This window comes from Zophobas morio, unplaced genomic scaffold (genome assembly GCF_036711695.1).
Source record: "Zophobas morio isolate AGI-343-1 ecotype UQ-CSIRO unplaced genomic scaffold, CSIRO_AGI_Zmor_V1 ptg000004l, whole genome shotgun sequence".
NCBI classification, from domain to species: Eukaryota; Metazoa; Arthropoda; class Insecta; order Coleoptera; family Tenebrionidae; genus Zophobas; species Zophobas morio.
Window position 1 is genome coordinate 17,220,213 of NW_026972109.1, and position 26,662 is coordinate 17,246,874.

The window sequence follows — 26,662 nt, forward strand, 5'->3', positions numbered from 1 at the left end:
TTCAAGCATCGACGCAGAATCATGTTGAAAAATCCATTGCTAATTAATTAGTGAAAGCTCTAGTCCAAGAAAGTACCAAGGCGTCTAGGAAGAATGAGCTGACCATATTCTATAATTTTGTTTGTTGTATGATTGTACAATGATGAATTGCTTTTCATCAGTGAGGAAGCGTAAGATTAAGTTGATTCTTGATTGTTTTTTGAACAGATTAACGGCCTATGTAAGTTATTCCACCTAATTTTATAGATACTGATTTAGTGTTAGGAGATTGTGCATCAGAGGTGTAGGATATACATTTAAACAACGATATTACCAAAAATATATATGTATTGAATATCAGCAGTGTGACTAATACACAACATACTAAGTAACTATTTGCTGTACCTAGCAATCTCACGCTTTTGGAAACGGAAAGTCTGGGTGTTTGTCAACTCTACAAAGAAACAATGCAACAAATCAATTATAAAATCAACTTTTTCACTTACCCTTTAAATAAATCAAATGTAGCTATCCGTCCCGCTTCCCCTTTATTTAGTCCACGCAAAATCTTCATATCTGTCTCGTCCAAATTAAAATTAAAAATGTTGATATTGTCTTCAAGTTGCTGCCGTATTACACTTTTTGGTATTGGTGCTACACCTATTTGTACAAGAAACCTCAAAACGATTTGTGCCGGAGACTTTGAATGTTTTTGTGCAATTTTGGCCACTTCTGGGTCGCCCAAGAGGTTGGGCAGTTCTTTGGGCCTAGAATGGAAACAATGATACACCAGATCAGATAATATAAAAACTTACTTCTGTCCTATTCGCGTTAAAAAATCGTTGAAACTTGGGCTAACCAAAGGACTAAAAGCAACAACTGCAATTCCGTTCTTTTTGCAAAATTCTACGAGTTCGGATTGTTGTAGGTATACGTGAAGTTCTATTTGTAAACAGGCTGGTTTGATTCTTGCGGATTTGAGAACTGTAGTGATTTGGGATATGTTGTAATTTGACAAACCTATATTTTTGGTGCGTCCCGCATCAACTTGCTCTTCCATTTTCTGAAATGTAATCAAAATTGTAAGTTCGATTTTTTATAAAAATTAATTGTGTTATTGTGTACCTTCCAAAGCGCCACATGATCTGTTTTTGGTTCAACAGCGGTTTCACCATTTTCGTCAAGGTAAGGCTGTCCAGTTCCTTCTTTAACTTTACAACCAACAGGGAAATGGATCAAATATAAATCTACATAATCCAGCTGTAGACTTTTTAGGGATTTTTTGATAAATATCTCTACGCGATCTGGATGGACTCCAACCATTGGCAGTTTTGTAGTAATGAATAAATCTTCTCTTTTGAGCTTGCCGGAAGATATCCATTCCTTTAGTACTCGTCCAATATCGTTCTCGCTGTCGTAGACGAAAGCAGTGTCTATGTGACGATAACCAAGTTCCAGGGCTGCGTTGACAGCTGCTCCCGTTTCTTCGTTTGTCTAAAGATATTTTCTGTATATAGATGTAGGGACGTATTAAATATTTGAGGGACACAGAATTTTTTACAAAAACAAAATTTGTGCTGTTGAGAATATAGGAGTAGGTGATTACGTTGTACTTACATCAAATGTTCCTAGTCCAAGTCCTGGCATTTTTTGACCACTTGGAAGCGTTAAATTGATTTTTGCTGCCATGTCAAAATTTAATTACGACGGGAACTATCGCTGCAAGTACAAATGCAGTTTGTGAATATGAACAAATTATATAAATTGCCAAATATATATAGGTAAACAGATATACCTTTTCATGTTTGGTGAAGGTCAGATAAAAGTCGAGTGGTACTGGATTTTTTTTTTATTTTTACTCATCGGCTATACGTATATTGCTAATTATTGTGCAATAGTTCTATTGGAGATCCTCCCATGCTCCAGCTATAACTGATTTATTATCAATGTGAAATTTCTAGTGCGATACAACATAATCAAGTGAATTGAAGCTGAATAAAAATATGAAAAATCATGCTACCCTAATAAAGTGTTAATTTTTGGTATGGTTAAAAATGACAAAAAAATGTTCAGTAGTTAATACTGCTTTTTTCAAATTAGTGGGAACTCACAAACAATATGGCACAAAATAGGATTACTTTGTCTTTTGGCAAAAACGACACGGTAAGGTGAATTATTTTTGTTACAAACGTCGTTTTTGTATGAATAGAAAATGTGAGCTAAAAGGGAACACTTCAATATTTTTTTATTATTTATGAACTTATATGTGTTATTGAAATTTAGAAATAAAGAAGAATGAGTTCTATACATCATTCCATTTACATGAAATATCTAATAGAAAACGCGATAATTAAACAAAATCGTAGTTTCTTATTTATCTACCTGAATTTTTATTTTACTTCAAAATCGGGAACACATCATTCTTCAGAATTGAATATTAATAAGTATTAATACGTTTTATTTGCTTTTAACTATAAAATAACATTTTATTAAAACATTTTCTGTGCTTTGGTGACTAAACACATTTTTAGCATCTCTTTTTGAGACTTTTGAGAAAGTTGCAATAATCTATTACTACTAAATAAAGAAGCTAAAAAATTGGAATCAGTAGTCAGTATACAAAACTGCATGTTTAACAATTAGGTATCTTTTACCATTATAGAGATTTTATAGAATAGTAAACAATGAAATAACTATGACCCTATCATACATATTACGCACAGTTAGGTGCGGTCTTTGAAACATTTTCGTCGTAAGTACCTATGGTAAGTACCCTGTTTTCGGATTTCTTGACAACAAACAAATTTTTGAAATATACTTATATAGCCGATGAAGCACATGCAGGCGTATGTGATTATATTGTACTTACATCAAAGGTACCTACTCCAATTCCTGGCATTTTTTGACCACTGGGAAGCGTTAAAATAGGTTTTGCAATCATGTTAAGATTTATTAGACTCAATTACAGCACAAAAAATAGCTATTGAGAAGATAGACGTGTTATTGATTTGGAAGTGTAGATGATTATATTGAAGGTTGGATAAAAACCAAGAGGATAAACAGAGTAGTTTTATTTATATTTGTGTTATATGTTATATCATTATCAGAGTATATGGATTAATACTTATTGGGCAACAGATTTGTGATGCCAAGATAAGCTCTGACCCAACAAGTATATATTGCTTATATTTGAATACATTATATTGTTACGATTGACGGGCGAATCGGATCGGCCGTAGGTAAAACTCAACAATTTATTTCTTTAATAATAATAATAATTTGTTCTTTATTGTCCAATAAAATTTACCACTTATAGGACAATATTAATAACAATTAATAGTGTGCTTAACAAAATAAAGTTAAATAAAGAAAATTAACACTAAAAAAATCAAAATACAACAAACTTATAAGTGACCTTAACAAAATATATTATCATATACATTATCTACACCTTTGCACATGACATGAATTGATGAACGTTGTAAAACACAGGAATTACACTACTAACTATTGCAACGATTATGTACAGAAATGATTCCGACGAATTTCACTGGACGTTCTTGGCTGACTTCACTAGCTTCATTAGAATCTTCACTAGAATCCATTCCCGACGGTCGCCTCTATTTAAACCCATACTTCTCCGATCGAGATCTTTCACGAACATCCATCGCGACTCCGCTTCGAGACTTCCCTGCACGCCGCTTCGAGACTTCCGGTAACCGGCTCCAGATTGTCTTTATGCGCCCGCCGCTCGGCCGCCAATGAGTCACCGTTCATCGACACACATAATAGAAAAACTCATAAGTGTCGCACCGGAGAGGTTATGGGTTTATTTCGTAACAATATATAATGTATGAGTAATTTAACTTCAAGAAAAACAAAAATCTCTGTTATGTTTGTTATAACAATTTCCCGCTTTTTGAGAAATTGCTATAAAAGCACTAAAATCACCAACTCTAACTTTTTCTTGTGTCCAATTACCTCCTCATGAGATAACTAGAGCTTTTCGAAATAACACTAATTGCTCTGAATTATGTTCCTTTATTTCACTATATCGTAGGTACATTAACTTGCTCTAATGAGCACTTCTGCAAACTAGTCACCTCTCATGACTCTTTACTCTCGAAGTACTCACTTTTACATTAACTTGCTCCACTGAGCACTTCTGAAGAACTAGTCACCTCTCATGACTCTTATCGAAGTACTGCCTTTTCTTAAACTAACTTAGAATTATAAAGACTGGCATTCTCCCTCTCAATCATACAAAGTCCCAATCATATTCAAAATATTCATTCGACAGTTGATCCTACAACCAATCTCATTTAAACTAAGTCGTAACCGATATTGTCAAATCCTTTGTAGAACCGTCGTTTCCCAATTCGCTCTGGTCATGATTATGCACTAATTGTAGAAAAGTTCGTTTGTAATGATTTCATTGCTTTCAACAGTTTTAACGAACTCTTCCAGAAATATCCTAATGAAAAATATTATAACATTACTTTCAACGGTTTTAACGAACTCTTCCAAAAATATCCTAATCAAAAATATTATAACACGTTTGATATTCACTTACTTACAGTAAGCTCTGTTTAGAAGAAATTTGACAAAAAATGTTAGGATGAAATACCAACGATTAATTCAACGTATTTGTTGGATGTTTAGATTTCTTAGTATAAAATTCCAAAATTTATTTGATTATTTTAAACGTATTTAGGATGTTGGTATTTGTTTTTTTTTCTACTTTTTCATCAACTTTAAAAACATGGCAATACAAAATAGACTGTCTTTAAAATGTCTGGGATAATTTAACTTCTGCCTTTATAATTTACCTATTAACTGTATTTTGTTTCGGGATTAAGAAATTAAACACTGAAAATTAAAAACACTTTTATTGACTCCTATTTTATTTCATCGGATAATCTGGATGTTTCTCCACTCTGAAAAAAAATATTTTAGAATTTTTTTAAAACACAGTTTTTACCTACCCTGGAATAACTTTAAAATCTGCGATACGCGCAGGTTCTCCTACTTCCAAATCATACAACGCCTTCATATCTTTTTCATCTAAGTTAAAATCAAAAATACTTATATTTTCTTCAATCCTTTTGGGTGTAACACTTTTGGGAATTGCAGCAACACCTATTTGCAAAAGAAATCTTAAAGCCACTTGTGCGACGGTTTTTTTATGTTTTTGGGCAATTTTTGCTATTACTGGATCACTAAGTATATCAGGTAGTTGTCTAGTTCTGTAGAAAATACTGTTACTATCCTAATATGTAAACAGTTAGCTACATACTTGCTACCCATTTTTTCCAAAAATTTGTTGAAACCTGGATTTGCCAAAGGACTGTAAGCGACAACGGTGATACCATTTTTCTTACAAAATTCAAGCAAATTACGTTGCTGTAAATAAACGTGTATTTCTACTTGGAGGTTAGCGGGTCTTATTCTCGCTGATTTCAGAACAGTTGTAATTTGGGAGATATTGTAGTTCGATAGACCTATACTTTTGGCGCGACCTGCATCTACCTGTTCTTCCATTTTCTAAAATAGCAAACTTCGCTAAATATATTTTTTCTACTTTTTTTTTAACTGTACCTTCCAAATAGCCGCATGGTCTGTCTTAGGTTCTGTTAAAGCTACTCCATTTTCTACACTAAACATGTGACTGCCCCCTTCCTGATATTTGTAGCCCACAGGAAAATGAATTAAGTACAAGTCGACGTAATCGAGTTGTAGGTTTTCTAAAGATTTCTTCATAAACATTTCTACTCGATCTGGATGAACTCCTATCAGCGGTAACTTGGTGGTGATAAACAAGTCCTGTCGCTTGAGCTTGCCAGATGATATCCACTGGTTGATAACTTTACCAATAGGTCGTTCATTTTGGTAAACGAAAGCCGTGTCGATGTGACGATATCCCAGTTCTAAAGCTACATTTATTGCTGCTTCAACTTCTTCGTCGTTTTTGGTCTGAGTGTAATAGTTATTTTTGGAACTAAAAAGAATTTTTACTTACTTCGAAAGTCCCGATTCCAAGGGCTGGCATTTTTTGACCACTTGGAAGAGTCAAGGAAATTTTTGAGGCCATTTGGTGCTAATTCTAACAAAAATTCTAGAAGAAAGGAGCTATGTTACTTCGCTTGTAGATGACGGATTTTCTAAAATGGCATCTTTTATATATACTTGAATATTTTTCTTTTGAGATTTAATCGGATAAAAATATGCTGTGTAATTAAAGATTATTTCACTTTTTACACTAATCGATAAAAGCGTTTTCTAATATCTGTTACACAACAACGTTTTATTTTAATGACTATCACTTATCACTTATGAGTCTAGAACAATGTTTTTAAAAAAGATATAAAAAGGTAAAAATAGAACAAATAAAATATGTTGAGGACGATGACATGACAAGAAAATAAATTATTAAAAGATAATAATCTTACAGCCAAAAATGATAAAGAAAACAATATAGAAACCACAAATAGTCGGCAACTAAAAAGCGATAAGCGGTAAGTAGTGGAAAAGTAAGATGACGATAAAGAATGAAAAGCAACAATGGTTGAATAAATAACATTGTCGACTTTAAAGTTTACTTGCTGTAATTGTTTTCATTTTGGAAGCAATATGCTTTCAATGTTTAAATGTATACACATAAAATTAATATTTAAGACAGACGTTTATAAATAACAAATAAGCCGTCACTAGTTGGACAATGTTAAGATTTATTTTGAATACAAATTTAAAGAAATACTAACACAATATACGACATTTGTAAGTTATTTTAATGGATAGTCTGGATGTTTGCCAATACTATAAAAATACATGTTAATTTTTTTTCTGAACTGTAAAAACATATTTACCCAAGCATCAATGTTTTAAAATCGAGTACTCGACCTTCCTCTCCTCTTTCTAAAGCATATAAAGATTTCATATCATCTTCATCTAAGCCAAAATCAAAAAGATTTATATTCTCTTCTATTCTTTTTGGTGTGACGCTCTTCGGAACTGCGGAAACACCTATCTGTAGAAGAAACTTCAAAGCAATTTGTGCTGATGTTTTCTTATGCTTTTCAGCAATTTTGGCAATCACAGGATCGACGAAAATATTAGGCAATTGTTTAGAACTACAACTTTTAGGAAATTACAACATGCACTAAAATATTTGACAACCTACTCTATTCCCCGTTGTTCTAAAACTCGTTCAAATCCTGGATGTGCGATAGGAGAATATGCAACGACCGTGATTCCGTTCTTATGACAAAAATCCACAAGTTCTTTTTGCTGTAAATACACATGCATTTAAATTTGTAAATTCGCGGGTTTTATTTTTGCCATCTTCAGCACCGTCGAAATTTGTGCGATGTTATAATTGGACAGACCAATGTTTTTAGCACGTCCTGCTTCTACCTGTTCTTCCATTTTCTGAAATTATAAAAATTATTCTCTGTATCGAAAAAGTAAGTATTTTGTGTACCTTCCAAAGAGCTGCATGATCGGTTTTGCCCTCAGTTACAACTTCACCTTTGTCGTCAACATACGCCCTTACATTACCTTCCTTATATTTGCAGCCAACTGGGAAATGAATCAAGTATAAATCCACGTAATCCAGTTGTAGATTTTCTATAGACTTTTTCATGAACGCATCTACTCTATCCGGATGAACCGCCACCAGTGGTAGTTTTGTAGTAATAAACAAATCTTCCCGTTTGAGTTTTCCAGATGATAGCCATTGTTTCAAGACTCTGCCAATAGCTTGTTCATTTTCATAGGCCCATGCTGTGTCTATGTGACGGTATCCCAGTTCTAGTGCCGTGTTAACGGCCTTCTCAATCTCAACGTCATCTTTTGCCTAAATATACTTGGTAATAAAAATATCAAGTACTATGTTAGATTTTTCTTACTTGCGCCGTTCCCAAACCAAGAATCGGCATTTTTTGCCCGCTTGGAAGTGTCAAAAACATTTTTGATGTCATATTTGTAAGTATTCAAACACTGCGTAGGTATTTACATTTAAAAGTTGTAGTTGTGTTTAAAAGTGATATTTATACGTATGCAGCTTAAGTAGTTGGTGAAAGTTAGATAAACTGTTATCTTCATAGAGCAGTGGTTCTTTTTTAAAACTATCGGTAAGATTACATTATTTTGCAATATACATTATCTGCACTGTCATGCACACGTTCTGCTGTTCATATGTGCATAACAGTGCAGTTAGTTACACGTTGTTTAATGCTGGAGCTGCTAATACAGGTTTATTTTCAAGACAAAAAATCAATATGACACAGTAATCTAATCTCACCGACAGTTCGTTTAATAGGGCTAATGCTATATCAGATAAAAGTTTATCTAACCTTCACCACTAAGCTGCATACTCATTAATAGCATTTTTAAACATAACTACAACTTTTAAGTGCAAATATACAGTGTCTGAGGTGCTTAAAACTATGACATCAAAAATCTTTTTGACGCTTCCAAGCGGGCAAAAATGCCGATTTTTGGTTTGGGAACGGCTCGAGTAAGAAAAATCTTATTTTAAAGTGGAAACTTTTATAATTATATTTAGGCAAGACATGTTGAGGTTGAGAGCGCTGTTAATATAGCACTAAAATTGGGATACCGTCACATAGACACAGCATGGGCCTACGAAAACGAGCAGGGTATTGGCAGAGTCTTGAACCAATAATTATCGTCTGAAAAACTCAAACGAAAAAATTTGTTTATTACCACAAAGCTACCACTGGTGGAAGTGCATCCGAATCGACTAGATGCGTTCATGAAAAAGTCCTTGGAAAATCTACAACTGGATTACGTGGATTTATACTTGATTCAGTTCCCGGTTGGTTGCAAATATGTGGAAGGTAATGTGAGGCCGTACGTTGACCACATAGCCGAGGTTGTAACTGAGGGAAAAACAGATCATGCAGCTTTGTGGAGGGTAGTCCAAATATTTACTTTTTCAACGAAGACAGTTATTTTTCCAGTTTTAGAAAATGGAAGAACAAGTTGGAATGGGACGCGAATTTACAAATAGAAATGCATGTGTATCTACAACAAAAAGAACTTGTTGATTTCTGTTATAAGTATGGAGCCACGATCGTTGCATACTGTCCTATTGCACATCCAGGATTCGAATAAGCTCTAGGAAAAAGGGGAATAGAGTAGTAGGTAGTCAGATATTTTATTTATGATGCAGTTTCCTAAAAATCGTATTACTAAAATACTATTATTATCGTATTACTATTAAAGGTCTGTGAACATATCATTGATTTTTGGATTAGACGAGAATCCTAATTCGATAAGGGTTATACTCGTATACTTAACGTTTAGATAATAGTAATAATAATAATCTATTCTCTTGGCATGTTATCGTCCTCGGAGTATTTTAAGTATTTTGTTTTCTGAATTTTTAAAAACATTGTTCTATAGTGACAAATATCATCATATAAAAACTTATTTCAATTCGACGAGCAAAAGATTGCTATAACGAAAGTCAGGAATAAATCGTTTTTAATTGAATTTAATATTTATTTTAAATTTAAATAAACACTATACATTATTTAAATGGTCAATGTGGATGTTTTTGAATGCTGTAAAAACGTGTATAAAAATTTGTGAATAAGTAGCCAAAATACAGACATTAGCAATCCAACATCAGATAATCGACATTTATCTCCTTTTTCTAAACATTTAAAGATTTCATATCGCCTTTGTCTAACTCAAAATCAAAAACAGTTATATTTTCTTTTATTTTTGTTTGTGTGACGCTTTTCGGAATCAGGGAAACCCCTTTTTTTAGAAGAAACGTTAAAGCGCTTTGTGCTGGCGTTTTCTTATGCGTTTTAGAAATTTTGGCAATCACAGGATTGGCAAAAATATTAGGTAAATATTTAGAACTACAAAAAAATGATAATAATTACTCTTTTCCCCGTCGTTTGCGCAAACGTTTGATTTGCGACAGGACAGTATGCAACGATAGTTATGCCATTCTTAGACAGACGGTTGAAGATGCACAAACATTTCCATTTTTGTAAATTCAGAGGTTTTTATTTTGCGGTCTTTAGTACTGCCAAAATATGCGCGATGTTATATACTTGACAGACCAAAATTTGTAATTGCTCTTCCATTTACTGAATTTATAAAAAAATTCTCTATGTCGAAAAAGTAAGTATTGGGAACACCTACCAAAGAGCTGCATGATCGGTTTTTTCTTCAGTCACAACCTCACTTTTGTTATCACGTTACTTTCCTTAAATTTGCAACCAACTGGGAAATAAGTCAACTATAAATCCACGTAATCTAGTTCTAGGTTTTCCACGAATTTTTTCATGAACGCATCTACTCGATTCATATGACCCACCACCATCAGTATTAAGGAGTATTCATTTTATTAAACGGACACGCTGAAAGTAACGCCAATTTTCAACGTAAACTATTCTACTTGATATACCTCAATGAAAGCTTAAAATTATATCTGTTAAATGCCATTTTTGTTTTCAAATAAACGTTATTTCTTTTTAAAATGAAGCGAATCGACACTGAGACGAGAAAACTATTTTGGTAAAGGTGATGCTCCGAAAAACTGCAGCTGTGGGAATTGGTTAAATGACTAAAATAACTAAATATTTAAAATTAGCAGTGTTCCAAATAATCAGAAAGTTTGGAGAGCTCAATACTTGAAGATTTCAGACGTAAAAAAGACTCGGTTAACAATAAATATTGAGAAAAACACAGTGGCGTAACGAAAAAAAATGAGTCCCCCACAGCAGAATTATTTTCAGTTGCGTATTATTCGATAATACGTAAATACTTTAAAAATATTATTTCTACCGTAATTCAGCTTCCTACTGGTGTTTATAATATTTATTTTTGTACGTCAGGTAATGGTACATTTTTTTTCGACATTTGTCCAATAGCTGACACGAAGTTGTCAGGTATTGGTACATTATGACAAATTTAGTTATTTCGTTATAAGTATATTAAATATATTAAGTTTCAGTAGTCACAATTGCGGAAATAGCTTCTTTTCGTGTTGTAAAATCAACGTACCAGTAGCTGATGGTCTCTATTTATCTTTGAAATTACAGAAATAATTAAGTTTATGATCTGGATCAGGTACTGGTACTTACTTGTATCAGCTACGTGAACATGAGATTTTGACGGTCACAACTTTTACATTAATAATCAAATATTATTATTATTATAATATCTAGTTATTATTAATCAATAATTAGATTAATTAAGACATACTTCTATTTAATCCTGATGTACAAATCAGTAGGTGACAGTCATTTTTATGAATAACGAGCGTTCATATAAAAATGACGTCAAGTTAGCTTTGGAAATGTGAACGAATCATTCACTAAGCCCTAAATTCACATTTACAAAGCCAGCTTGACGTCGTTTTTATTTGAACGTTCGTTATTATTGTCGTATGCATTAACAATTTCTGTTAGTCCCGTTTTTCTTTCATCAAGAATGGCGACTTCAAAAATATTAAAATACACTGAAGAAGATATGGCCAGAGCATTACAAGCTGTAAAAACTGGCCCTTCAATATCTACGGCAGCTAAAGCTTACAAGGTGCAAGAACCACGTTATTATATTATAAACATACGGGGAAATATCCCGCGCAACGGAAGATGGGTCCGAGCACAATTTTAATGGAAGATGAAGAGCTGGATTTAGAAAAATGGATGCTTCATTCATCACAACAAGGTTTTCCTGTCCATTAAGAAAATTTATTGAATAGTGTACAGATGCTATTAACATCTGTAAAGCGCCCCAATCCCTTTACCAATAATAGGCGTGGATGACATTGGTATGATGCCTTCTTAAGAAGACATCCTCAACTTTGTGAATGAGTTTCACAAAATTTAAGTAGCAGAAGAGCTTCATTAACTGAACAAAGTCTGAGAAGCTGGTACGCGGAGGTACAATCACATATGGAAAGAGAAGGGTGTATGGACGAGGTGTTTGCAAATACACGGCGAGTGTTTAACTTGGATGAAACTGCTCTCTTTTTATGCCCAAAGGGAAGTAAAGTTATTGTAAAAAGAGGTCAAAAAATTGTCCATTCCTTTACTAACAATTAAAAAAAAAATGACAAAGAATGTTTAACCGCTCTACTGAGTGGAAATGCTGCTGGAATGGAAACACCTCTCATGATTGTTTTCTTCTATGAAAGAATTCCTCCTGCTATAGTTAATCAGATGCCTTATGGTTGGGGCATTGGAAAAATCGAAAGCGGATGGATGACTTCTCAAACCTTTTTTGAATATGTGGCAAACATATTTTATCCGTGGTTAATAGACAATGAGATCAATATTTGTGTAGTCTTGTTCGTTGATGGACATACTTCACACCTAACAATGGCGTTAGTCAGTTTTGCACGGAATATAAAATCATTTTGATTTCGCTCTTTCCCAATTCCATCCATTTGTGCCAACCAATGGACGTGGCTATCTTTCTTCCCTTAAAAACGGATGGAAAAAGGAGTGTTGAAATGGAAAATGACAAATAATGGATGCAAACTCAAACGAGAAAATTTTGGGCCTGTTTTAAATGATGTGATTAGAACCACTTGTCACAAACAAATGTTTATTAATGGTTTCCGAAAATGTGGTTTGTTTCCATTTCATGCTGACGCTTTTGATAGATAAATACATCCTAAAGAAAGCTTGGCACCAAAAGATTAAAAAAAACGACCAAGAAATCTTGCAGATGTTGGAGAATATTATTGATAACGACAAGTTGCAGGCTTTCAAATCCTGCCAAGGAGAGTGGTCAAGGGATATCAAAGATACTTCGTTATTTTATCTCTGGAACAAATTTCAGCGTTCTGATGAAGAAGAAGAAATGGTCTTAGACAACTGCGAACTATTAGATGACAACAATGGCTCAATCTCCATTGATGTAGATAATTCTGAGGTTTTTAACGTCAAAATAATTCGGTGACAGTCAATAAAGAGAAACTTACACAGAACGATGACGACTCTTCGTTAAAGCAAAGCAATAATGGCTCAAGGCAGACTGAAGAGCATATTTCAGAAGCCAGTAATAGTAAGGTAGACAGTGAGGAAAATAATACTAATCATTCTCAAGACAGCCCTGACAAAAATCTTGAGAACAAAATTCCATTTGATGTTTCATCTCCCTTTAGAAGAGTCTTATTTTGGCTTGATAAAGTTACACCTAATAAGAAAAAAGGTAGAAAAGAAATCGTTCTTTGCGTAGCAACTTCAAATTTGCGAAAAGAATATTACTATTATTCCAAAAAAGAGAATGAAAATTTGGAAAAGGAGAAAGCAAAAGAGGAAAGGAAAAGAAGACGGGAAGAGAATAAAAAAAACGAAACAGTCTGCCACTAAAAAGACTGTCAAACGGAGGAAACAATCCCCAATACATCAGAATGGTGAGGAATCAACTTCTGAATTACCACTTCAACCTTCGCCTCCTCAACCTTTTGACAAACAAAATCTGGAAATCAATTCTTACGTGATAATCCTTTACGAAGAATAATATTACCCTGTTATTATTGAAGCTGTAACTAAAGTAAACGTCTACGTCAACGTTATGACAAAATCAAAATTTGGTAACTGGAGATGGCCACAAACTCCTGATAAACTGTGGTATAATAAAGATACTGATATGATGCAAATAATTAATCCGCCCCAACGGATAAACAGTCGTGGTATTTTCAAAGTTCCTGAACTGGTTTCTTCATTAAATATTTTATTTTTTGTTAAGTCATTTTGTATTTTATTAAATTTTTTTGTTTTCTCAACTTTTTGATATTTATTTTAACATATTTTGTTTTTGATGTTTGTGTTCTTTGTTTTCTAATAGAAATTATTTTTATTTTAATAAAGTTTTTTTGAAAAAAAAGCGTGTTGAACTTATTGTCAGCTACTGGTACCCCTTTGTCAGGCGTCGGTACAAAATGCAACTAATAAATAAATTTTTTTGTTATTATATAAAACATTATAGAGGATAACATGAGTTAATTAAACAATGATTCAACAGGAAATTTAGTTTTTAAATGGTTAAATAATGCCCAACATAGTCTTAGAGCATAAGCCACTGGTACGTTTACCTTACGTGAATAATTTTTCTGAGATTTAATCCGATAAAAATATGCTATGTAATTAAAGATTATTTCACTTTTTGTACTAATCAATAAAAGCGTTTTCTAATATCTGCTACACAACAACTTTATATTCTACTATCACATATCACTAATGAATGAGTATAGAAAAATATTTTTAAAAAAAGACATAAAAAAGTAAAAATAGAACAAATAAAATATGTTGAGGACGATGACATGACAAGAAAGCAAATTATTAAAAGATAATGTAGCAGAATATTTACAGCCAAAAATGATAAAGAAAACAATATAAAAACCACAAATAGTCGGGAACTGATAAGCGCTAAGTAATGGAACAGTAACATGAGGATGAAAAACAACAATGGTTGGATAAATAACGTTGTCAACTTTAAAGGTTACTTGTTGTAATTTTTTTCATTTTCGGAAGCAATATCTTTTCAACGTTTAAATGGACACCCATATACGTATGTAGTAATTCATATTGAAGGAAGGCCTTTATACTTAGATATCTAATAAAAACATGTTCTTCACACAGGCAAAATAAACCGTAATTAGTTGGACAATGTTAAGATTTATTTTGAATTCAAATTCAAAGAAATATGAACAACAATATGTATACGATTTTTGTAAGTAATTTTAATCGATAGTCTGGATGTTTGTCAATGCTGTAAATATACATGTTAAATTTTTTTCTGAATCTTAGAAACGTACTTACCCAAATATAAATGTTTTAAAATCAAGAACTCGACTTTCCTCTCCTCTTTCTAATGCATATAGAGATTTCATATCATCTTCATCTAAGCAAAAATCAAAAACATTTATATTCTCTTCTATTCTTTTTGGTGTGACGCTTTTCGGAATTGCGGAAACACCTATCTGCAGAAGAAACCTCAAAGCAATTTGCGCTGACGTTTGGAATGATAAATCACAAGTACAAACTTATCATATTTTTTGCATTTTAGATAGGATTTATTCAGCAAAATTTAAGGGTGACGTCATCAATTTTTTTAGGAGGCATGAACAAATACATTTTGAACAAAAGCTTACCATGCTTATAATAACTTTACAATATCTCCAAGATTTCAAAGCATTCGGTTCTGTAATTCCTGATTAAATCAATAAAATAAATTGACGCATTCATTAATTTTTTTCAGTCACCCTGTATATGCAAATCGAAAAAATTTGAATGGAATGATAAATCACAAGAAGAGACTCACCATATTTTGTACATTTTAGATAGGATTTATTCAGCAAAATTTTGTGGTGACGTCATAAACTTTTTAGGGGGGACGACCAAATACATTTTGATCAAAAATTTACCATGCTTATGATAATTTTAAAACATCTTCAAGATTTTAAAGCATTCGGTTTTGTAATTCCTGAGTAAATCAATAAAATAAATTTTGCGCATTCATTAATTTTTTTGAGCCACCCGGTATATGCAAATCCAAAAAATATGAATGGAGTGATATATTACAAGTACAGACGCATCATATTTTGTACATTTTAGATAGGATTTATTCGGTAAACTTTTGAGCTGACGTCACCAAGTTTTTGGAGGGGATAACCAAATATATTTTGACTAAAGATTTATGATCCTCTTTAGAGCCTTAAAACATCTGCAACATTTCAAAACATTCGGGTTGGCAGATTCAAAATTAAATTGCAAAATGTTGTTTTATAATTTTGATTTTTTTTCCAAAAATCTGGACGTTTCGGGTAAAAACTGAATTCGGAGTCGTAAACTACATGTGTAGGACTATGTTATTTTATACAATTTAAGACCCATTTACTATGTACAATTTTGAAGTGACATCATCGCATTAGTGGTGGGGATGATTAGACAAATTTTGGTTAGCGTTTTACCATCTACATGATATTCCTAATAGAAGTACAAAATTTCACAACAATCGGTCCAGTACTTTCGGAGATTATCTGTCTAATAAAAATCCGGGACGGCAGACAGACGGACAGACGGACAGACGGACGGACAGACAGACGGAAATGGGAGACCTATTTCTTCGTCTTCTAGGAGTCATGAAAGATCGAGAAAACGTAAAAGTAGAGAGTCGGCCGACGGACTCGATTACAATACTTCCTTTGCTTACGCTCGGGAAGTAAAAATTGCAAATCTATGAAACAAATGGCTAAAAAAAATTACAGTGAGTTTTGCACATAAGTAGGTAAGTTTTCACCAAATTTTGTGAAAAAGAAAACAAAAACTTGGTTATTTGCATTTTTTGGGTAAATTTTGAGTTATGTAAAAAAAGTGTAAACACAAAAGTTGTAGATTTCTTTATTACCTACAACTTTGCTAAGTAAGTTTTTTCGATAGGACTTGTAGTTTTGCCGGAAATCGTGATAAACCGTTTTCTACCTTTAAAAGCTCACCCTCTTCAACTTTCCGACCTCAGATCGCCCGGAAATTATTTTTCCTTTTATTTTAGTTATATTTTCTTCCTTTTTCAATGGGTATTATCCTGTTCCGATTTTTTTTTCACTTTTTATCATTTTCAAAGGCTTCGATACTGGCCAGATTTTCTACGGGTATTCGTTCGATTATTGTTTATTAATAAGTTATACTCCTACGATAAAAAGTTGTATTTGTTTCAAAATAAAAGTTATAGAAGTTCTGAATCTTTTGATTATACTCTCTCACATTATGACTGCCATGAGAAAATGTTTGAATGAAAATTACAAAAGGTGTATATTTGGTTGCATAATTGATTTTTTAAAAAAAATTTCTAAATTTTAAAAACTTCCATCATCGAAAAAATATTGTAACTAACACGTAGTGTGATGGCGACTAACGATCTCGGCAGTGTTTAATTCCACTCGCTCCTTTCGGTCGCTCGTGAAATTACAATGACTCGATCGTTAATCGCTGTCATTACATAACTACTTAGTTGGTTAAATAACTATTACCGACTAGTGCAACAAATGAAATCATCTGTAGTTACGCAGCACATTCCTGTCAGATTAATTCTCGAAAAAAATGTGATTACATACACTTATATAAAAGCTGTCGTTTTCGAAAATCATTCATTAACAAATTCAGTATCACCGCTCCTCCCTTGCGTCGTTTTCTTTAGAATATTTATAAAATGGCTTCAAAAATTTCTTTCACTCTTCCAACTGGTCAAAAAATGCCGGCCCTTGGATACGGAACTTTCGAAGTAAGTCACAATATTTTTTAGTTCCAAAATTAACTATTACACTTAGACCAAAGACGAGCAAGAAGTTGAAGCAGCAATAAATGCAGCTTTAGAACAGGGATATCGTCACATCGACACGGCTTTCGTTTACGAAAATGAAAAACCTATTGGTAAAGTTATCAACCAGTGGATATCATCTGGCAAACTCAAGCGAGAGGACTTGTTTATCACCACTAAGTTGCCGATGGTAGGAGTTCACGTAGATCGAGTAGAAATGTTTATGAAGAAGTCTTTAGAAAATCTACAACTAGATTACGTCGACATGTACTTAATTCATTTTCCTGTGGGCTACAAGTATCATGAAGGAGGCCCTCACATGTTTCTTATAGAAAATGGAGCAGCTGTAACCGAACCGAAGACAGACCATGCTGCTATTTGGAAGGTACAATAAAAAAAAAGATCAAATATATTTATTTTATTTTTTTCCTATTTTAGAAAATGGAAGAACAGGTAGATGCAGGTCGCGCCAAAAGTATAGGTCTATCGAACTACAACATCTCTCAAATTACAACTGTTCTGCAATCAGCGAGAATAAAACCTGCTACCCTCCAAGTAGAAATGCACCTTTATTTACAGCAACGTAATTTGCGTGAATTTTGTAAGAAAAATGGTATCACAGTTGTCGCTTACAGTCCTTTGGCAAACCCAAATTTGAACAAATTTTTGGAAAAAATGGGTATCAAGTATGTAGCTAACTGTTTAGGTATTAACATAGTAACAGTGTTTTCTACAGATCTAAACAACTGCCGGATATACTAAATAATCCAGTAGTAGGAAAAATTGCCCAAAAACATAAAAAAACTGCCGCGCAAGTGGCTCTAAGATTTCTTTTGCAGATAGGTGTTGCTGCTATTCCCAAAAGTGTTACGCCCAAAAGAATCGAAGAAAATATAAGTATTTTTGATTTTAATTTAGATGGAAACGACATGAAGGCTTTGCATAATTTGGAAGTGGGAGAAGCTGCGCGCACCGTAGATTTTAAAGCTATTCCAGGGTAGGTATTCAAATGTGCTTTAAAGAAGTTCTAAAATGTGTTTATTGTTTTATCAGAGCGGAGAAACATCCAGATTATCCGTTGAAACAAAATGAATATTAATAAAGGTGTCTTCAACTTTCAGTGTTTTTTTAATAATTTCCTATTCCACAAGCAAAATACAGTCACTTGTTTGATGATAAACATACATGGAGGCAAATTATAAAGTTAAAAGCTCAAATAATATTATAACGTACCTATATATAATAACCGACAACCTATTTTCTATTAGGGTGTTGAATTTGAAAAAAGTAAATACTTATAATCAATAGCATGTTCTAAATACGTCTACTATAATAACTTAAATTTTGTCGTTTACGTTTTACATTAACGAAATTTAAATATTCACAACAAACGCACATTATTATTTTAATTAATTTTGGTATCTCTGGCATTTCATTTCTATATTTTGGGTTAAATTTCTGCCAAGCGGAGCTTTCTGCATGTAAATGAATATCAACTGAAATAATATTTAACACTAGGTTGAAAGGCAGTAAATTATTATCAAAGCTGATGCAACACAATGTTATAGAAAAAAAAATCGGTTGTCTGTAAAGTCGGTCTACTGACGATAGTTGAACGTGACAACGTCTTAAGAAAATACTGATGGAATGGTAGCATTTTTCAAAAGAAAATTTTAATTTCATTTGTTTAATAGATTTGTATGTATATAGAGAAGGAGGTAATTAGAAATCACAATGAAATTGATCAAGTTAGATTTATTTATACGCATAAATACAATTATGTCAATTTTTTTTACAATTTAATAGTTTTTACAAGTATAAATGTGCGTTGAGCAATTGTTTTACAACTGTTAAACATGTGTAATATTTAATTTCTTACAATCTGTGTTATTCTGTTGAGAATAGGACGATGATAGGAAAAGTAGGAAATGAAAGGGAGTGTTTCGAGTTTAATGTGTCTTGAAAAAGTCAAATCGATGGTGGTGCCTCCTAGTGTTGTTGAGTTATTAACGTCTGATGCACAATCGACATTAAACATGTCTTTCATGAATTTGATGAATGTTTCGTCATTTTTCACATTTGTGTTGAAGTCGCCACAAAGTAGAATTGGTATATCGGTATCAACTTCCATGATGGGATGTACATAGTGGCTGTTATAAAGATACGGAAGAAGGAGAGAGACGGATGGCGAACGCTGCCGAACGCGAAGGCCGATTGTGCCTCTTTGTCGCTCGTTCCGCGTTCTCGCTTGCACTTCAAGCCTTACATGGAACGCCTCAGAGCGAGGTAACGCCGCATGAGTCATGTTTTTTCGTGCGTGCAGCCGGCTCAATCGAATTATAAGACGTTGTCACGTCAAAATATATGAAACTTACATTATTGTGGAATATTGATTTTCGAATCTGAACATATTGAGGTTAAAACAAATAAACTTAATATTTGTAACATTTATAAAGCCAAGTTTAATTTATAATCGAAAAAAAATTACTCTAAATCGGAAATTAAAGTGCAGTTGAAAAAATGATTTATCTGTGTTTGTTTATCACTAATTTGCATTAGCAGCTTTGGGTGACGTTATGATATTTAGAAACAGTTTTGATCGCATAGTTTACAAATAATTTGTACTTTGAATGAGAAAGAAGAATCTGTTTTATACATATGTACCTAAATATTAAAAAAAGTTAACTCGAGTAGCTTTAAAAATTTTGTAAGCACAATAATCGATAATGTTACTAATGCCGAAAAGGTGCTTGAATATTGTAGGTTTATAGTGCACAAACAAATTTTATCAGTGTTAAAATGCATTTTGCACATTTGTCGATAATTGCGTTTTCTAGTATTTATTGCACAAGAACGTTTTAATGTCATCCACATCACTTTTATCAGCATTAAAAAATGCTTTAAAAAAAGATACAAAAGTGTAAAAATAGAACAAAGTAAATAATGTACTTAAAATATTTTGAGGAAAATGACATTGCAAATAGTAGATTATCAAAAAGCTAATGCAACAGAATGCGAAAAGTGTATGAGATAACAACATGAGGATCATAATTAATTATTAAGTAAGTTTTTAAGAAATATGTGATGATAAAAATTAAATAAGAATAAAGAAGAATAAATTCGTATTATGTAGGATGTGTTTTAATTTTGATAACAGTGTCTTTTCTTTATGATTAAATTTTTTCGTAATGTTGTCACTGTAAAAACAAAAAAAGCATTATACAGGTTGCTAATTAGAATTTAAAGTTTGTTCGAAAAAGATCAGTAAGTTAGTGTGATTTATTATTAACATAATCTAAAAATCAATGGAATTTACGTATATTTAATAACCAGTTGTTATAACGTTTTTGGAATAGAAAATGGACATGACACCATTTTTGAAGTTTTTTATCGAGTTACCAAAATAAAAAGGAAAAATAATCCATCAATTTCATTGAGGCAGATGTCGTACAAAGTTGGACTTTCCATGGGTATCTGCCATAAAATTGTGAAAAAAAAGCTCCACCTTTTTCGATACAAACTTCATGCCTATCACGAACTTTTGCCGGCTGATTTTAATAGACATAGTGCCTACTGCAGATGGTTTCTTGAACATCTTAGTGATGATAACTTGTTGGATTTAACATTCTTTTCTGATGAATTTGGTTTCATCTCCACGGTACTGAGTTTGTGTCAATTTGAATCACAATTATGAAATTTTGTTTTGCAAGTTATATACAAATATGAGATGTTGGAGTGCTGAAAGTCCACATGTCCTTCGTGAAACACCACTCCATCCTCTTGAAATTGGTAATGTCTAGCCGACATATCATTCGATCCAAATTCTTTGAGTAAACTGTAACAGCACAAAGATGTCGAAATAATGGGTAGTATTAATAAAAATAAGTAAATGCTTATAAGTAAATACTTGTAAGTATTAGCATTTGTTATAAGCATCAGGAAGTTCTAAAAGTAAATACTTATTTCCATATTAATAAAAAGATGCTAATACTTATAAGTAAATACTTATTTTGATAAGTTTATGCTTATCCACAAAATACATAAAATATCCAAGTCATCGTATTTCAAAAAATTATATTCTCGTTTGACTGCGCTGGGCACCTTAAAAAACCAAAAATGTCGACAAGTGACGAGTTTAGTGATGAGGAACGAATAGATGAATGCCACAAAAACAATGATTTAGTTTTTGTGGCAAAATTTGTTAAAAACAATCCTATTATTTTAAACAAGACGAAAACACCAGCGGTAACACACAAGAAGGAAAAAGCGCTTCTGTTATTAAAGAATGAAATAGAAGGTAAGTGAAAGATAGAAACTGAAATATAATCTGTTATCCGAGAATCTCTTGCAGCAAATTTTGGAAAGAAAACTGATGTCAAAAAAGTATTGAAACAAATCAATAATTTAAAGACAATTGTAAAAAAGAAAACAGACCAATCGGTTACAGGAAATAAAAAAGCAAGCTAAGCACCGCTGAAAAATTTATTTTTGAGGCTATGAACGCCGGTGAACCAAATCCCGTATTGGTAAAAGTGCCTGGTAGAGTGTTATCCTGTTCTGACGTAAATAAATTTATATGTGTATTTTTTTCTTATAGGAAAAGTTGAAATAGGTGCCAGTTGCACTAAACTGTTACAATCACCACCAGAAGAAGAAACAAAACCTCCAAAACCAAAAAAACAAAAATATTAGACAAATATGAGACGGAAGAAACTAAGAACTTAACTTCAGAATTGCAAAGACTCGTATTAGTAGAACATTTAGAACTTATTAGGCTTCAAAAAGCAAGACTAAGAGAAAATAGTTTAATTAATGTGTTTAGTGAAGAAATTTTGTAAAAAATGTTATTAATTTTTATTATCTTTAGTTTCATTTGCATTTGTTAATTCAATATTTTGAAACATTATTTCAGTTAATTCATTTCTTTTTCTTTGACCTTCACGTCGTTGAACTTCTTGTGCTGGATCATTATTATCTTCTTCATCTAGGTTATCATCGTCATTATCATTATCATTATTTTCTTCTTCCAGTACAGCTTCATCTTTAAGATATTTAGCTACGTTGTGGAGAACGAAACAGGCTGCAATAAATGATGGAATGGCAAGTAGACGCAATCGTATGATATTCTGGAGTGTAGGAAATCTTTGCTTTAATTGCCCAAAACATCTTTCTATTATAACCCGCTCACGTTTTAACAGATTATTAAAGGCCTCTTCCCTTGGTGTGGCTGGATTTCTGTAAGGAATCATCAGACATTTTTCTATACCGTATCCTTGGTCTCCCAATAGTACAGCATTATTAAAAGTTCTGAAGACCCGGCACACAGAACTGTTCCTCCAGATGCGACTGTCATGTACCGATCCTGGCCACTCAGCACTGACACTTGTAAAATATTCCTCCGCGTTACATGTTGCTTGCACATTAAGAGCAGGGAACTGTTTTCTGCAGATGTATTCATTGCCATGTCTATTTACATGAATTTTTTTAATTCTGATTAATGTACAGTCAATAGCTCCAATTGCTGTGGGAAAATTATATCTTCTTAACCATCGCTGTTTTTCTTCTTGTATGGCTTCATTGTCCTGCAATTCAGATAATTTTACCTGGGGAAACCGAATCCAAATGTGCGCTTTGTTCATAATCTTTTGGGTAACACACTTTATAGTATAGGAAACTGCAGGCTGGCTAACTCCTATATCTTCGGCGACTCCAGTCTGAAAACCTGGATCGGCTGCATACCGCAAAAAAATTTTCATTTTTGTAAATGAGTCCAGACTGCCGCCTCTTGTTTCATTGCTGGTTCCAAGAAAATGTTCTGCCATCCACATCACATTTTCACTTGTAAAACGATATTATCGAATAAAATCCCGTTCAGGAGGGTTCTGTCTACGTTGTTTATAAATTTGCGAGCACATTTCTCACAATTTTTTTTAAGTCTTTGCTGTCGTAAGTACATCAAATAGCATGCTTATAAATTTATAAGTAGATACTGAATTCTGTAAGTATCAGCTTGATTTTATTTATACAGTCTTAAGTAAATACTGATTTTGATAAAAAGTATGAGCATATACTTTTCTTATATAAGCATATACTTTTCAGCATCAGTTTTACTTATGTTTTATTAATACAAATGTAAGCATTTCCTTAAAAAACTGTCAGTATCAGTAAATACTTACTTTTATTAATACCACCCAATATCTTAACTGTTTTTGTTCAAGACGGATTTTTTCAATATGACGTTGCCATGCCATCTACAACAATAGGCAATTTGAATTTTTTACGTGAATTCTTGGATGGTAGGGTGATAAGTTGAATACATTCAGTTCCTAAATACTCCCCAAGGTTACCAGATTTAACCCTTCTGGATTACTTCTTGTTCGGTCATCTACTTAAAAACACTATTTTTAAAACTTCCATTCACACCATAGAAAAACTGAAAGACATAATTACCGAAGAGTGTGTTCGTATTACTCCTGCTACATTACAAAATGTGTTTGATAACATGAAAACACGTGTCAATTTATGTATCTAGAAGAATGGATACCATTTCCAACAGTTTCTTTCACATCATAACATCATCCCTTCATTGCTTTGGCCAGATTTGTCTTCGGCTCACTACGTTGGTACCACTCTGGAACTGAATGCCAATAATGTGCAGTTTTTAGAAAAGGAAGATAATCTACCAAACTGTCCTGAGCTTCGTCCGATTGAGCGATATTGGGTAAATGTAAAAAGATTGTTAAGAAAAGATGGCAGCACAGCATTATCACTTGCGCAATTTAAAAACATGTGGATTCCTGCTAACAAGAAAATTACGAAGAAACCTATTGCAAACAGTGATTGGCCGTATTCGTGCAATCGTTAGAAAATTTTATAGTTTCTGAATATAACTGATTAGAGAATAAAAATAATTATTTCATATAACATTCGAGTCTCATTTTTCTTTTGAGATTTAATCCGATAAAGATATGCTGTGTAATTAAAGATTAGTTTTCTTTTTGCACTTATCGATGAAAGCGTTTACCAATATCTGTTAAGCAACAACGTTTTATTTTAATATCTACCACTTATCACTTATGAGTATAGAACAAGATTTTTTAAAAAAAGATATAAAAAAGTAAAAATAGAATAGAACAAATAAAGTGTGATGAGAACGATGACATGACAAGAAAGTAAATTATTAAAAGATAATAATATAGAAACCACAAATAGCCGGCAACTATAAGCGATAAGCGGTAAGTAATGGAAAAGTAAAAGACGACGATAAAGAAAGGAAAGGAACAATAGTTGAATAAATAACATTGTCGACTTTAAAGCTTACTTGTTGTAATTTTTTTCGTTTTGGAAGCAATATGCTTTCAATGTTTAAATGTATACACATATAATTCATATTTAAGAGAGACGTTTATAGATATCTAATACTTTTATAACTTCTTCAAGTTTCTAGAAGTTTCTTGTTATGACTCGATGAGTAAAACAATGATAAAGAAAGTCACAAATAAGCCGTCGCTAGTTGGACAATGTTAAGATTTATTTTGAATTCAAATTCAAAGAAATACGAACAGTATACGGTTTTTGTAAGTTAGTTTAATGGATAATTTGGATGTTTTTCAATGCTGTAAAAAAATATGCTACATTCTCTTCTGAACTGTAAAAACGTACTTACCCAAACATAAATGTTTTGAAGTCAAGAAGTCGACCTTTTTCTCCTCTTTATAAAGCATATAAAGATTTCATATCATCTTCATCTAAGTTAATATTGTTTCGTTTCATGCAGACTCGACCGATATCGGGTTTCGCCTCGGGTCGTACCGCCCTCAACCCTCGAGGGGCAATCTGGCCACTCGAGACATATGTGCCTTTAGTTCGTAGGAATAACTTGTAAAGAACGCTTGTTTTGTTACTGTCTCAATATATACGCTAATTTAAGTCAACTGCGTATTTCTTTACTGCGAACTCATACCGACGGATAGTAACAAAAATCAAAATTTATTATCTTTTATTCTTTGTGGTGTTATGCTTTTCGGAATTGCGGAAATACCTATCTGTAGAAGAAATCTCAAAGCAACTTGTGCAGACGTTTCTTTTATGCTTTTCGGCAATTTGATCAATCACAGGATCGACGAAAATGCAATGTATCGAACTACAACTTTTAGGAAATTACAACATGCAGTAAACTCTACAATCTCAAAATTGATCAGTTCATTAAGTAGATTAGTTAAATCAATATTTTCTACATTGATAGAGCATTTTAATGCCAAAAGAACACCCCCACTTCTTGAAGTATTTAACTGATTATAATTACGATCACACCTATACACATTATATAAGTGAGGGGATATTATTTCTGAATTAGAGACAGAATCATTTAGCCATGTTTAAGACACGTCTACTCGATACGATCTCTAAAAATTCGTTTTGTATTTGATTTATTGAATCAGAAAATTTAGTTTCTAGTGTAGAAATCAATTTCTTTAGGTCATTTAAATGCAGTAAGTTATTGTTGCAACTGTTACATAAAACTTTGATTGATTTAGATTTGCTTCTAGTCGTTATGAGTATGACATCGCTGTCACTATAGACCAACACATCTAGAGTGGAACTGGCCTTGATAACCATCACATTGAATATTACAGGGGTTATTTTTGTTACCAATAGTATCACAATTCATAACAACTATTCATTTCGTTGAGAATAAGAGAAAAAGAAAAAAATTGAACACAGGGACACAAGGCTTCACACCCAGCAGTCGTTCAGAGTGACTCACTTATGCAAACAGACACTGGACTGACTATGGATGGTAAACACAAGAGGAGAAACCTTAGCTGATAGGATGACACTGATAGCGTTAATCGTTTAGTGAAAAACAAGAAATACTAAAAAGAACCTGGTGTACTTCAAGTGAAATGACTAAATATCGTACACTTGTGTCTTACGAGACAAATTTTTCTCGAATGAGTGTTCTGAACAATATTATAGGATTATTCAATAATATGAATTAATTTATATGAAATCACCTTGAAATATTAAGGAAGTTCGTTCAAGCAGCAAGCCGATGCGTGTACACACTCTCATAAATCCCTCACTTCTCACATCAACAATAATGAATTGTTTGCACTGTGGTGCTGCTGGCAAATCACCAACCGTTAACTGTGATGGCTGCCAAGGTCCTTTACATGCTAATTGTGTTGGATCGTCTGAGAATTATTTCAAATTGACCAGAGCAAAGTCAAGATCAATAAAAGTCGTTTGTAATCAATGCAACGCTAACATGAGTCAATTTAAAGACAATAATAACACATTAGAAGTGTTTTTGTTACATATATTTTCTCAACATGGTCGGAAAGGTAATTTTGTGCTGAAC

At 32.8% G+C, this 26,662-nt stretch overlaps 4 protein-coding genes and 1 pseudogene across 8 annotated transcripts; 1 reads left to right on the forward strand and 4 right to left on the reverse strand.

Moving 5' to 3' along the window:
* Positions 1 to 309: 309 nt before the first annotated feature.
* Positions 310 to 2,993, reverse strand: LOC135143754 (aldo-keto reductase family 1 member A1-like). 4 transcript variants are annotated; one of them, XM_064075685.1, is made up of 6 exons: positions 2,849 to 2,938; positions 1,597 to 1,698; positions 1,105 to 1,473; positions 795 to 1,042; positions 486 to 746; positions 310 to 433 (listed from the first exon to the last, which is right to left on the reverse strand). In XM_064075685.1, the coding sequence occupies exons 2-6, from the start codon at positions 1,666 to 1,668 to the stop codon at positions 394 to 396; spliced, it is 990 nt and encodes a 329-aa protein (XP_063931755.1). In that variant the 5' UTR covers positions 1,669 to 1,698; positions 2,849 to 2,938; the 3' UTR covers positions 310 to 393. The 4 variants fall into 4 exon arrangements, with proteins under 4 accessions (XP_063931755.1, XP_063931773.1, XP_063931766.1 ...); XM_064075703.1 differs by having other exon boundaries at positions 2,864 to 2,880; XM_064075696.1 differs by lacking the exon at positions 2,849 to 2,938 and adding an exon at positions 1,775 to 1,792.
* A 1,857-nt stretch (positions 2,994 to 4,850) lies between these two features.
* On the reverse strand, positions 4,851 to 26,605 carry LOC135143776 (aldo-keto reductase family 1 member A1-like). 2 transcript variants are annotated; one of them, XM_064075717.1, is made up of 6 exons: positions 26,316 to 26,605; positions 5,999 to 6,094; positions 5,578 to 5,952; positions 5,276 to 5,523; positions 4,965 to 5,225; positions 4,851 to 4,916 (listed from the first exon to the last, which is right to left on the reverse strand). In XM_064075717.1, exons 2-6 carry the CDS (start codon positions 6,068 to 6,070, stop codon positions 4,883 to 4,885), a joined length of 990 nt encoding a protein of 329 aa, XP_063931787.1. In that variant the 5' UTR covers positions 6,071 to 6,094; positions 26,316 to 26,605; the 3' UTR covers positions 4,851 to 4,882. The 2 variants fall into 2 exon arrangements, with proteins under 2 accessions (XP_063931787.1, XP_063931786.1); XM_064075716.1 differs by lacking the exon at positions 26,316 to 26,605 and having other exon boundaries at positions 5,999 to 6,169.
* On the reverse strand, positions 6,688 to 8,328 carry LOC135143735 (aldo-keto reductase family 1 member B1-like; annotated as a pseudogene).
* LOC135143727 (1,5-anhydro-D-fructose reductase-like) lies at positions 16,855 to 18,418 on the forward strand. The gene is made up of 5 exons (XM_064075646.1): positions 16,855 to 17,262; positions 17,309 to 17,683; positions 17,737 to 17,984; positions 18,035 to 18,295; positions 18,352 to 18,418. The coding sequence occupies exons 1-5, from the start codon at positions 17,191 to 17,193 to the stop codon at positions 18,395 to 18,397; spliced, it is 1,002 nt and encodes a 333-aa protein (XP_063931716.1). The 5' UTR covers positions 16,855 to 17,190; the 3' UTR covers positions 18,398 to 18,418.
* Positions 22,146 to 23,054, reverse strand: LOC135136205 (putative nuclease HARBI1). The gene has a single exon (XM_064065392.1). It carries the CDS (start codon positions 23,052 to 23,054, stop codon positions 22,146 to 22,148), a length of 909 nt encoding a protein of 302 aa, XP_063921462.1.
* Positions 26,606 to 26,662: the final 57 nt, after the last annotated feature.

What these genes read in the sequence shown, in the direction of transcription:
- LOC135136205 (XM_064065392.1), bottom strand. Translation starts at nt 23,054, where the DNA reads ATGAAAATTTTTTTGCGGTATGCAGCCGATCCAGGTTTTCAGACTGGA.
- LOC135143754 (XM_064075711.1), bottom strand. Translation starts at nt 2,920, where the DNA reads ATGATTGCAAAACCTATTTTAACGCTTCCCAGTGGTCAAAAAATGCCA. An exon ending in ATCATGTGGCGCTTTGGAAG is followed by an intron (nt 1,043 to 1,104) that starts GTACACAATAAC and finishes ATTACATTTCAG; the next exon opens with AAAATGGAAGAGCAAGTTGA. An exon ending in TTAACGCGAATAGGACAGAA is followed by an intron (nt 747 to 794) that starts GTAAGTTTTTAT and finishes TTTCCATTCTAG; the next exon opens with GCCCAAAGAACTGCCCAACC.
- LOC135143727 (XM_064075646.1), top strand. Translation starts at nt 17,191, where the DNA reads ATGGCTTCAAAAATTTCTTTCACTCTTCCAACTGGTCAAAAAATGCCG. An exon ending in TTGGATACGGAACTTTCGAA is followed by an intron (nt 17,263 to 17,308) that starts GTAAGTCACAAT and finishes TATTACACTTAG; the next exon opens with ACCAAAGACGAGCAAGAAGT. An exon ending in TTGGAAAAAATGGGTATCAA is followed by an intron (nt 17,985 to 18,034) that starts GTATGTAGCTAA and finishes TGTTTTCTACAG; the next exon opens with ATCTAAACAACTGCCGGATA.
- LOC135143776 (XM_064075717.1), bottom strand. Translation starts at nt 6,070, where the DNA reads ATGGCCTCAAAAATTTCCTTGACTCTTCCAAGTGGTCAAAAAATGCCA. An exon ending in TTGGAATCGGGACTTTCGAA is followed by an intron (nt 5,953 to 5,998) that starts GTAAGTAAAAAT and finishes TATTACACTCAG; the next exon opens with ACCAAAAACGACGAAGAAGT. An exon ending in TTGGAAAAAATGGGTAGCAA is followed by an intron (nt 5,226 to 5,275) that starts GTATGTAGCTAA and finishes TATTTTCTACAG; the next exon opens with AACTAGACAACTACCTGATA.